This window comes from Fringilla coelebs (assembly GCF_963513975.1).
Source record: "Fringilla coelebs genome assembly, chromosome: 28".
In the NCBI taxonomy this organism is placed as follows: Eukaryota; Metazoa; Chordata; class Aves; order Passeriformes; family Fringillidae; genus Fringilla; species Fringilla coelebs.
Window position 1 is genome coordinate 6,975,436 of NC_140054.1, and position 11,793 is coordinate 6,987,228.

At 58.1% G+C, this 11,793-nt stretch overlaps 1 protein-coding gene across 1 annotated transcript; it reads right to left on the reverse strand.

Annotated features, from left to right (window-relative positions):
- Positions 1-1,079: 1,079 nt before the first annotated feature.
- Positions 1,080-8,128, reverse strand: E2F2 (E2F transcription factor 2; the record flags this gene model as incomplete). Its single annotated transcript, XM_084222673.1, has 6 exons — positions 1,080-1,565; positions 1,803-1,917; positions 2,074-2,232; positions 2,319-2,538; positions 2,897-2,984; positions 7,844-8,128. 6 exons carry the CDS (start codon positions 8,126-8,128, stop codon positions 1,080-1,082), a joined length of 1,353 nt encoding a protein of 450 aa, XP_084078799.1.
- Between the last annotated feature and the right edge of the window lie 3,665 nt (positions 8,129-11,793).

The window sequence follows — 11,793 nt, forward strand, 5'->3', positions numbered from 1 at the left end:
CCTCTCTCCCCCCAAACCATTCCAACATTTTGCTGCTTAGAGGAAAACAGCCCTTTATAAATCCAAAATTTTATTTTATTTCAACCCCTTCTGGGCAGAAAACATCAAGTGCCACAAGTTTATCCAGGCCAAAACATATTCTCACCCACACCATCTCTTGAGCCAACCTACAAGAGCACCAACAACCCAAGGAAGGACAACTTAAATACACCCACTGACAAATCCAACCCCGTCCCAGCCCTGCCAGCCCCACACCAAAGGGGGAACCCGGATAAATACAGTGCGGTAATTACAGATATTTAGCAAAGAATGGTACAGTTAAAAGCCCTATCCTACCCCATGTCCCAGGGCTTGTCCCAAGCTGTTTCCCAAGCCCCTCTCTGGAGGTCATTGCCTCCCCCAGGCATATCTCTTCCCAGTACATTCCACTTTTGATACTGCCAGCACCAGCAACTCCAAGAGGCTGCAGGGACTGGGGCAGAGGGGATGCAGCCCCTCAGGGAATATGGCTCCATATGTGGCCAGAGATTTGCCGGAGCCATGTGAGCTTCACCCTTCCCTCACCCAAAGGTGACTTCAGCTTTGCTGCCTCAATGGTTCTTTAAGGATATTCCAGCCGTGGTGGGGAAAATGCCACTGGAAATGACCTGTTGTGACCATGAAGAACCAGTTTAACTGAGGAGAACTGGAGTGACACAGCACATTCTGGGCAGAAGTTCCTCTGCCACCCAAGGGCACCCCTGACCCACGTGGGGCACCCAAAGGCACACCCAGTCTACCAACATCCCCAAGGTGGTCGGGGGTTATGGTGGGAAGAGTCGGTGCCCCCTGGATTTATGGGGGGGATGCTGGAATGGGTCCTGGATGGATCACAAGGCACTCTTGTGGAACTGACAACCAACCCAGAGTGCAGAGAAGCCACACTGTGTGAGGCACATGAGGCCCCCTCTCCCCCCAATCCTCAGAAAATCCAGTGCTCCCCAACATATCCCAGTCTCTCCAGTCACCCCACAGAGATCCCACATGCTCAGGACACAAGTGGCCAGAGGGAACAAAGGCAGTGGGGACTGGGGGGACACTCAGTGCTTCAGCAGGTCTCCCAGGTCATATGTCTCAAAGAGGTCTGTGACACCCTCGCCCTCGAGCCCCCAGAGATAGTCATCCTGTTCCAGGGGGGGCGAGAAAGTAACAAAGGGTCCCGAGTCCAGGCGGGAGGGGGTGCAGGGCAGCTGGTCCTCTGTCTGCTGCAAAAGGTGGGCAGGGGAGCCCAGGAGCCCAGGCTCCATTTCCAGCAGTGAGCTGGGTCCCCCCTGAATGGGGAGAGGCAGAGATAGAGGTGAGAGAGGAGTTCCTGTGCCGCCCCAGCTCTGGGAGATGGGGTGGGGTGGCTGTGTGGCTGATGGGGAGCTGTTCGTCAGGCAAAGGGGTACGGTGTGGTCCTGTGGGGAGGTGGCAGCAGAGGGGACAGGGTGGTCCTTGGTGGGGCTTTCCTCCATGATCTCCTCTGGGCAGAGGTACACCTCGATCGGGCCATTGGTGCTCTTCAGGTACAGCTGGAAGTTCTCCTGGGAGGGCAGAGTAAGGCTCAGGGTGGGCACCAAGAAGGTCACCCATATCCCACTCCACTAGCCCCAACCCATGAGGGATCCAGTTGGGGCATTGCAACCCTTGGAGGACCAGCTCAGGGTCAAACGGCCCCGTGGAGACACCCCAAAACCACCCAGGGTCACGCTGGGCTGTGTCCTTGGGACACCCCAGAGAGACCCATTGAGTGTGTCATGGATCCAGCAGCACCCACACACCTGGCTGAAGTCTGGCACCTCCAGCTGTGTCTCAGGGGGAGCCTTCACGGCAATCACCGTCTGCTCCTGGAAGCTGCTGATGGCACGGAGGTCCTGGTAGGTGACATATGCCAGCGTGGACAGGGACGAGGTATAGGAAAAGGAGGGGCTGCAAGCATACCCATCGCATCCCTCCAAACACCCCCCAAGCCCAGGGGGATCCAAGAGGAGAAGGGGCTCAGAGAGATCCCCAAGACCCTGCCCTCCCACCCATCTCCCTCAGCAAGGATATCTCTGGTTGGTCTCATTGTCAGCCAGCTGCTGGATCTGCAGGGCACAGTCCTGCACGAGCTGGTCCAGCATCCTCTCTGTCCTAGCCAGTTCGGCCAGTTCCCCATGCAGCACTTGTTGCTTCGCCACCATCACTGCATCCTCAAAGATCCCTGTCCCCCTGCCAACAGAGATGGCATCTGCGTGATGGCACAGGACACCCTATGCATCCCCCACCCTGCCCCATCCCTGTGTCCCATCACTTACATCCACTGGATGTGGTTCTTGGATTTCTTGCGGATGAGCTGGATGCCCTCCAGTACATTGGTGATGTCGTAGATGCGACGCTTCTGGACTTCCAGCACCTCAGCAGCCCGGTTGAGATCCACAACACCGTCGGGAGACTCATTCAGCAAACGGATGAATTTTTTGGTGAGCAGCCCCAGTGAGGTGTCGTAGCGAGTCTTCTCCCCAGGAGACTTCGGGGCTGTGGGGAAACAAGAGACCCCCCCATGCTCTCCTTAATTTGGGATGTGGGTGGAGGTGACATGGGGTAGACATGAGAGGCCATGTTTTCCTTTCTTTAGTGTCAGATCTGGGACAGAGATTATATAGGGTTGGAGACAAGAGATCTCCCCATCCTCTCCATAGCCAGGTCCGTGGGATGGAGGTATCACTGGGCTGGACTTGAGAGAAACCCCCCCCTCCCCATCCTCTCCTTTGTGTGGGATATGGGCTGGAGGTGACATGAGGTATTGCTAGAGGGGACATGGTTCTAAGAGGGAAGAGAAGTGGGGTCTGCTCCCCCCAGCTTCCCCTGCCCCATCTCACCCCGCATCACTTACTCCTGGGGCTGGGGACCTGTGCCAGTGTCCAGCCCTTCCCCTTGGGCGTGCGAAATTCGGGGCCCTCCAGGTCCAGCTTCCTCTTGGCCTGGAGCATGAGAAAAAACCCTGCATTGTGGCCAAGCCAGACACCCCTCTGATTCCCCAGACTGCCTCAGGTCCATCAGCCAAGCCCTGGGTGCCACATCCTGGGGTGGGTGAATCCTGCAAGAGGGTCATCCAGTTGCAGTATTCCTTTTGGGAAGGGGCACAGCAGCACCCAGCAATGAGGTGAGAGGCCACTGGGAGCATTGGACAGAGAGGAGATGAGGGGTCCTGTCACTCCCCATGACTTCCTGCAAACCCTGGCAAGTCAAAGGGAGCCCACTGGGATCCCCCTCACCCCCAGCTCCTGGCAGGGCTCCACGGGCTGACCCCTGGAAATGCAGCAGCTCCAAAGCCAGATTATCACCCTTCTACCCGGCCCACTGGGGTGCAGGATTTCACTTCCCCCCTCTCACCAGGTCATGGTTGAGGCAGCCAAGGGCACCCAGCTGCCACCAGCACACCTGGGACCAGCTGGGTTCAGCCTCCCCTGGGACCCCTGGGTGCCCTGGACATGTGTACCCAGCTGGAGGGAAACTGGGGTGAGGGAGATATGCTGGGTTCTGGGAGGGGAGACAAACATCCCTGCACCTGTTGTCCCCTCACCATGGCAAGCAGTGCCTTGAAACCCCACCAAGGAACCCCGAGCAGCACTTGGGCAGAAGGGACCCAGAGAAAAATGCAGCAGAGTAAATCCACAGGAGAACTGGAGGGTGTCACCAACCCCCCCCCCCCACCAATACAAACAAATCCCGCAAGACTCCTTCACACCCACAAACACGCACAGGGTGTTTTGTGGGGGAATGCTTTGGCTCAGCAGCAAAAATCAGCCCCCCAGCCCCATCCCAACCCCCCAGCAGTACCTGCTCCCAGGCCGGGCTGTCCCACAGGGTCCCCCCCAGTATATCCCGCATGGCACCCAGGTCCCTGTGCCTGCTCTGACGGCTCCCTTGGGAGCACAACGCACTTTGCAGGGAAGGGTTGGGCACCTCGGCCTCGTTCCCACCTGAGGGGGCTGGCGGGAGAGGTGCCAGGGGCTGTTTTCCTCCCCCCAGCAAGCCAGGTTGGTCCCGAGCTCCTGTGGGAATCTGTTCCCTCCCACCCTTCCCCGAGCAGGTTTTTCCCAGTGAACTCACCTCCAACCCCAGCCTTGTGCCCCCGGATCTGCCCTGGAGCTGCCGGCACCACAACAGTTAACGCCAAGCACATGGGAAACACCTGCCTCAGATAAGACCCCATCCATCTGCCAGCACCCTGCCCCCCCGCCGGTATCCCTTGCTTCTCCAGCATGGATGGCCATGGCTAATGTATGTTCCCGTCATTGTTGGGGAGATCAGCTGCACCCCACTACCCCAAGCAAGGGGGAAACTGAGGTGCAGAGCAACCCACATCAGGTCCTGGTGTTTCCAGACACCTCCAAAGCCCCCGAGTCCCCCATCCCCATGTGTAGGAGGGGATAAAGGGGACCCCTGCTTCCCCAGGTGCAGTTTTGGGTACTTGGTGGGCTCACACAGCAGCAGGACCCTGAGTTCTGGGACCTACCAGCAAGGGACAATGGACAAGGGGCTCCCTCTTGTGACCCAGCTGCCATCCCCTGAGCTGGGCAGGATTAGGCACACAACAGCTGAGTGGGGCACAGCGAGGGGCTCCCAGCATGGGGGAAGATGGGGGGGGAGGTGATCCAGACTAGGCAGGGGAGCAGGGACCCCACCCAAAGACCCCCCCAAGACATGGCAGGACCACCAGGCCCCCAGCCATGGCTCCCCAGGATGTGGGAACATACCATCTACATGCAATATGGTGGTGCGGGGTGGGAAATCAGGCTTGACCCCAAAATTTCAGGTGTGTATAAGGCAGTGAGGGGGCAGGCTGGGCCCCCTGCCAGCTCTGCCTGCCAAGCAGCCCGGAGCCCAGCCCTGGCGCCAGGGGCTACACCCTGAGCCCAGCCCAAGCATCAGAGCATCCCTCAGCCCCCCCGCAGAGGGCTCCTCCTGCCAACCTTCCCTTTCAGCAGCATCCGCTGCATTCTCCGGGCTTGCCCGGGCTCTGCCCGGCCCTTCACGGGGCTCCCCCCGGTTCCACCTTTCAGCAGCCCCGCCGCCCCCACGGGGGCGTGGGAACGCAGCACCCGGGGCTGGGCGCCAAGGGCCACTCCAGGATCCTGCTGCTTGTGCTAAGGGGCTGCTGGGTCAGACCCCCACATGTACAGCCCCCACTACCTTGGGGTCGCTGAGGGCTAGTAGTGCACGAGAGGCGGACAGGGGAATGGAGCCTGATCCCAGATTTGGGAGACAGTGAGACCACCGTGCACTGGGGAAGCAGACAGTAGCCTCAGCCCAGGTACTGCTCCCTACTCTGGGGTGCAGCTAACATCTGCATCCCCTCCAACAGCCCCATCCTGGGAGATGTTCCTCGGTAGGGAGGAGCTTTACAAGCCATAGCCAAACAAGCCCCTCCAAGGCCAGCAGCACAATCACCACTTCCCCACCCATCCCTCCCCCAAAAATCCTCCCTTTTGCCCATGCAGAAAACCCTTTGATGGGATCAAGGTGCGATGGGACTATGTCACCCCTGTAGAAACTTGGCTGCTGCTGAGCAGGTTCTCCCACAACCCAGCACCCACAGGGGCTGCCAGTCTTGGGTGCTCTTTGCACAGATGGCCCAGCCCTGCCAGCTCATTCAGAACCTCAGAAGACTCTTGTCCCTCTTCAGGGTGGGGAGCTGGGATCCCACGGCAGAAACACCCCTCTCTCCAGGGCTCTTGCATAGCCCTAAGCCCTTATAGAGACCAGCAAATGCTGACAATGGGATTGGCATGGGCTAAAACCACTCCAAAATACACATTTTTCCCTGGAGGAAAACACATTTAATTACTCCAGAACCCTCAAATTGGAGAGTATGGTAAATTCAAGGCTTTTTTGGATGGTGAGAGACAACCCATCCTGCTTTCCCGTGGGGTGATAGGCTTCTCCATGTGATCCCAGATCACTCATGTGGCACACAGCCGGTAGGAGCGGCTGCAATTGCCCTGCTTGGGAACTGGGAGGAAACGCTGGTATCTGATTGCCGCAGCTCTGCACACAAAGGTTGTGCCATAAACAGGGTGTGTGCGGCAGGAACCCCAGCTGTCAGGGCTGCGAGTGCCATACTGGGGCTGGAAACTGTATCTTCAGCACCGCAAATGGGATAATGGCAACGGGAAGTGAGGAGAGGGGGGAATGCCTCTTGCAAGCCACCAAGGGGGAGAGAGGAGCCTGTCATGTCCCCAGTTGTGACATGAGCCCCCAGATCCTGCACAAGGGATAGTTGTGGGCAGCAACACGCAGAACATCTCCTTGTGTGGGTGATGATGGTGGTGATGACAAAGGCAGTTAGCCCAAAACCTCTTCATCCCAGATGTCACTTAAGGACAGGCACTTCATGTCCCAGGTGTAACACAAGACCCTCACACCCCTCCCCAGCCACATTTAGGGGACAGCAGCAGGAAGGAGTTCCCTGAGCACTGGAGTGGGTGATGATGATGATGACAAAGGGGCCACTAGCCCAAAACCAGCTCTGCACATCCACAGATGTGCAGAATCTGGGACTGGGAGGTACTGGGAGTCTGTGGGGTGTTTTTAAGGGAGGGGGCAGCAATGATGGTCTTCTTAAACAACAGACCCGGGCAGTGCAGGATGTCTCACACAGTTCAGAGACAAAGAGGCCGGGGAGGAGACAGGTGGTCCCAAAGTCCCCCGGGATGGGACTCGAAACAGCCGCATCCAGCCCCCCAGCCATGGCACAAAGGGGGAAGCAAAGACAATCCCTCTCCCTCCACTGCGGCAATGTCCCCAGCTGGCACCAAGCAGCAGAGATTGAGAAAAGGGGAGGGGGCAGGAGAGGAATAAATAAATAAATCAAGCTTTGGGAACACTAAATCAGTGTTAGTGGGGTTTGGTATCCCTCCCAGGACCGAGGAAAACAGAGGCTCACAGTGAGGGCTGGATGTGTGCCCAGGCTGGAGCAAGCAGGAATTAAATGCCAGCTGCTGGCAGGCTGAGGACTCGGAGGGGGCCCTCCGGGAGCAGGGACAGGCTGGGCAGAGCCTCCTGTGCGCCCTGACAATGGGCATGGGGCCAGCACCCGGCTTGTACCTCACTTTCTCTGTTTAGGGGTAGCTTTGTAGCTTAGTGTTGGGCTTTATAAACACAACCGTGACCCCACAGCTTGGCGGCAGGGATATAGGACAGTAACCCCCTACCCAGCTCCCAGCACCAGGGTCTGAGCTATAAAGCCTTGAGGTGATCCATGGAGGATGAGACCCCTCCCAAAAAAAAAGAGCCAGTGCCACTGTAGCCATGGGAAGAAACCAAGGTTAGAAAGCACCCCCTGTTCCTTGCCCCCCCACCTCCCCGGGTCACCCCGGGGGTCACAGGTTCAAAGTGGGGAGAGCCAGTGGGCACGGCTGGTGCCCCCCACTCGGAGCAGGCAGGGGCTCTGCCTGTACCCATTCCTCATTTCCCCACCATAGAAAGAGCTTCTCAAAGGGCCTGGGATTGCTGACCGGGTGTTGAGGCACAACCCGGACTTTTTGCAAGCTGGAGAAAGGAAATGAAGGTGAAGAAGGCCAAGAAGCGGAAGCTGGAGCCACGGGCACGCAGGGGCGAGGGGAAGTTGAGAAACATCTGAGCCATTTCACTGCGACTTCTGATTTCAGACCTCACCCTCCCCCACTCCCAGAAAGACACATTATAAACTGCAAAATTTGAGAGGGGGCTGTACATGCTGAGGTCACCCACCCCTTGCTCCCCACCCAGCACCATCCCCAGCCTCCCGTGCCCCTGAAGCAATTCCCGAGGAAGAGACGAGATGCAGACATCTTACCGGCAGCCGTCCCGCCGAGGCTGAACAGAGGGTCCTGAGCTCGGGGCCTTGGGGGGTGTCACAGAGGCACCCGCCCCGGGAAGCGGGGGCGCTGACAGCCGCTGGCGTGTAGACCTGGGTGAAACAGCCTGTGGATAACGGGGGGCTGCCCAGGCTGGGAGCCCCCGGATCACAGGAGACCATCACTGACATGACCTTCTTCGGGTGCTGGAGGGGAGGGGGGGGCGGGAGGGCGGTACCCCCCCTCCCCGGGGCGGGGGACACTCCCCTGGGAAGCCGCAGCATTGCAAAGTCCTTTCTGAGAAGCCCGGCCCGGGGAAGGGGGCAGGAGCACCCCGCGATTCCGTAGCTGGGAGGGGGCGGGCGGGGGAGGGGGGGTTACAATCTCAGCCGTGGCATTTTGGGGGAGCAGGAAGGCGTTCCGGCGGGCGATGTCACCGGTCGGTCCCCAGATTCCCCGCGAAAAACCCGCAGAGAAGAAGACGCGGTGATGCCACCGAAACCAGCGGAAAATTCGCTTTTGGCCCCAAAAATCAGCCGCACTGGGGCCGTATGAGGCCGGGGCGGCCGGAGAGCGGCCCCGCCTGGGCCGGGACCCCCGTGCCCGGCTCCACTCCCGCCCGACCGTGCCCGGCCCCGAGCGCTTCTTTTCCTTTTCGTTGTTTTTTTTTTTTTTTTTTTTTTTTTTCGGTTTTTTTTTTTTTTAAGCGCCAAAACCCGTGCCGCGAAATTCGGAATTCCCGCGGAAAACGCCGCGTGCTGATTGGCGGCCGCGGCCGTGACCCCGCCTCCCCGCTGCGGCCGGGAGGGGCCTTAAAGCGGCCGCGCGGCGGGTGGGGTCATCGATGCAAATAAGGGGAGGGGCCTTCTTGAGACCACCTGCTGGCGGGAGGGGCGTCTGTTTTGGGGGTGGAGGGCTTTTACGCTGGGGATCGGGACTAGGATATATTTTCTGTTACTTAGGAAGGGCACCCAAGCTGGCCTACAGGGCATTTCAGAGTGCAGCAGTAACAGGAATCACCGAGGCAATGGCAAACCCCTTAGCAAGGGCAAGTCTGACCCTTACTGGCACCAGTAAAAGGCCACCACAGCCACTGAGACAGGCTGGGGTTTAATCCTGCTGAGGCCACCAAGTCACAGCAGTTGGTTTCCCTTTATCCCTCTCTGTCACCTTGTTTGCCTCCGTCCCATGATTCATCTCCATTACCTGGTTGCCTCCACCCATTCATTCCTCCCCATTTTTCTTCTCTCCTTCATTCTCCTCTTCAGGAAGAGCCAAGTCCATGCTCAGGTCAGGATAAGGATAATCCTGCAGAGGTAATCATGCAGAGATGGAGTTTTGTGTGAAGAAGCCTCCTAGAATACAGACAGATGGATACACATGCTGGGCATGGCCTCTGCTGTGGACGAGGAAGGACACTCAGCTGGGAGAGACACCCAGAAATGTGCCAGGAGCCTTGGACCAAGAATAGACATTTGCCTCCCACTGTGCGAGACTCTGAGGCAGAACAAAAGGCCTCGAAGCAGCAATGCTATCCCAGCTGGGCAGTGCAACCCCTGTGCCAGGAGTGTGGCTGAGCCTGGCAAATCAATCCACCCAGACCTTTTTTCCTCTCTGTGGGAAGAAGAGAACTGCTGTGCCGATCCCAGCGCACAAAGATGAGGCAGTGACCAGCAGAGTGGATAAATTTGTGTCAATTGCCTGCCTTGGGCTCGCTCCAGTGGGTGACTCTTGGGATAAGGAGATTGGTGTATGGGGTGGGCCTGGCAGCTTGTGTCCTCAACTCCTCCAGTTTGGACAAAGCAGAGGTGACGTCCCCACGTGTTGTTAGTGGGACCTCACTGGGGTAAGGGCTGACCCAGAAGGTGGGAAAACTTGTTGGCCCTCAATCCCCTTAGCTGTGCTGAGGGACAGTTGAGGGAGGAGTCAAGGTCATGTTTCCCACTAGCCAATATTTGCTTAATAAGCCTTTTCCACCCATGGCTTTGCACCAGCAAAGTCCTCTCCCATACCAGAAGACACAGATTTGTATCTTCCTGTGACCCCAAGGTGTCCAGAAGGGCAGGCCATGCACCAGCTTCCACCCTACAAGCCAGAGGGCTTTGGATTGGAAAGCAACTTAGAGATCATCTCACTCTGTCATGTTACAGAGATCGGGGATGACCTCCTGGATGGCCTGAAGCATCCCTAATCAGTCCCTTGACCAGCCTCCTCACCCTGGAGCAAGGTGAGAGATCCCGTCACTGTGTTGGCCATAGTGAGGGGAGGAGCCAGACCTCTCCCAGCTTCTCCCCTGAGGGTCTTGGGAGGGCCTGAACTGCACCTGGAAAGCAGGGTGAAGAGCTGATGGGAAAGAACAAGTAATGATGTTGCTTTTCCCAGTGCAGATTCAGCACATGGAATAGTGGCACTACACCTGGGCCACTGCATCTCTGCCCAGACCAAGAGGGCACAACCAGAGGCTTAGGGGTACGGCCCCCACACCGTCGCTCACCTCAGGATCTGGAAATTCTTTTGCACATTCAGCTTGGAGGTGAGGGACCTCATCAGGATGCAGAGCACAAGGAGGAGGTTGATTACATCCCAGAAGCAGGGGGCTGAAGCTGGGCTGTGGACCCCAAATGAGATCCCATCCCCTAATGTTCCTTGCCAAGGAACATTCCCAGGAGAGAGAGGGTACAAGGGGTGCTGATGCCCTATGGCTCTGCCCAGAGTGGGGGGAACAACTGTCCAAGGAGCATGTGATGGGCCACTAGGCAAGCACAGGTGGCCAGCAGCCCCCACAGCACAATGCCACACATCCCTGAAATGGGGACAACAGAGGAGGTCTCAGTCCTTTCTGGAAGGGCACCAGAGAAGGTCCTGATCCTTCACAAGGGGAGCACCAGAGGAGATCCCAATTCTTGCCGGGATAGGCATCGGGGGAAGTCCTGGTCGTTTCCAAGGATACACCAGAGGAAATCTGAAATCTCAGTTCTTCCCGAGGGGAGAACCTTTCCGGAGAGCCGGGCTCTTCTTCCTTTGCCCTGGAGACGGCAGCAGCGAGTCGCGGCTGCGGGGCCCGCACCGCTCCGGCTCCACCCTCCGTCGTCCCCGGCAGATTTTGTGACGCGAGTGAAGCCTCTGTCCCACCGTGGGACAAAGCTCTGATGTCACCTGTGGGAGAGGGAAGACAAGGGCTGACAGGAACAAGCGAGTTGGCTACCACGACGGAGGATGGTCTCCACGGGGGTGGGAGGGAGGAGGAATAGCTTCCTCGAATTCCACAGCATCTCTGGGGGGTCCAACCAAGGGGGTGCTGAGCCCCTACACGGGCTGGTTTGCAGGATGAGGCCTCCTGTGCATACATGCACATGTTGTGTGTAGGCACGTGTGTAAATGCACACATGTATGCATACATGCACCACGTATACAACAAGCGTGCCTGTATTTTAAGTGTGCACAGACGTGTGTCAGTGCCTGTAGCCATACTGTAAGTATTCATGGGCACGTGAGTGTGCCTGGACACGTGTCAGCATCTGAATACACATGTGTGAGTGCACATAGCTGTGTGTAACTGAACACAGTCACGTATGCATATCTGCCCGTGTGAGCGTGCACAGACACGTGTGTCAGTGTTTGTAAACACGTGTGTAAGTGCACACAGGTGTGTGCAAATGCACAGTCATGCGTGCATACATGCACACACATCTCAATATGCTCACACCACACGTGTCAGTGAGTGTATGTGAGTACACACGCGCGTGTGCGCACCCGCGCTCAAAGGCCAGAACCCCCCTCTCCGCGGGAGCGCGCCTGGCCAAGGTCACGCGTGTGCGCGCAGCATCTGTGTCAGCGCGGCTGGCGGGGAGCCGGGCGGGGGGGCCGCGGGGCCAGGCCTTGGCCGGGGCAGCAGCGGGAGGAGGAGGAGAAGGAGGAGGAGGGAAGTGCGGCTCAGACAGCGCGGCGC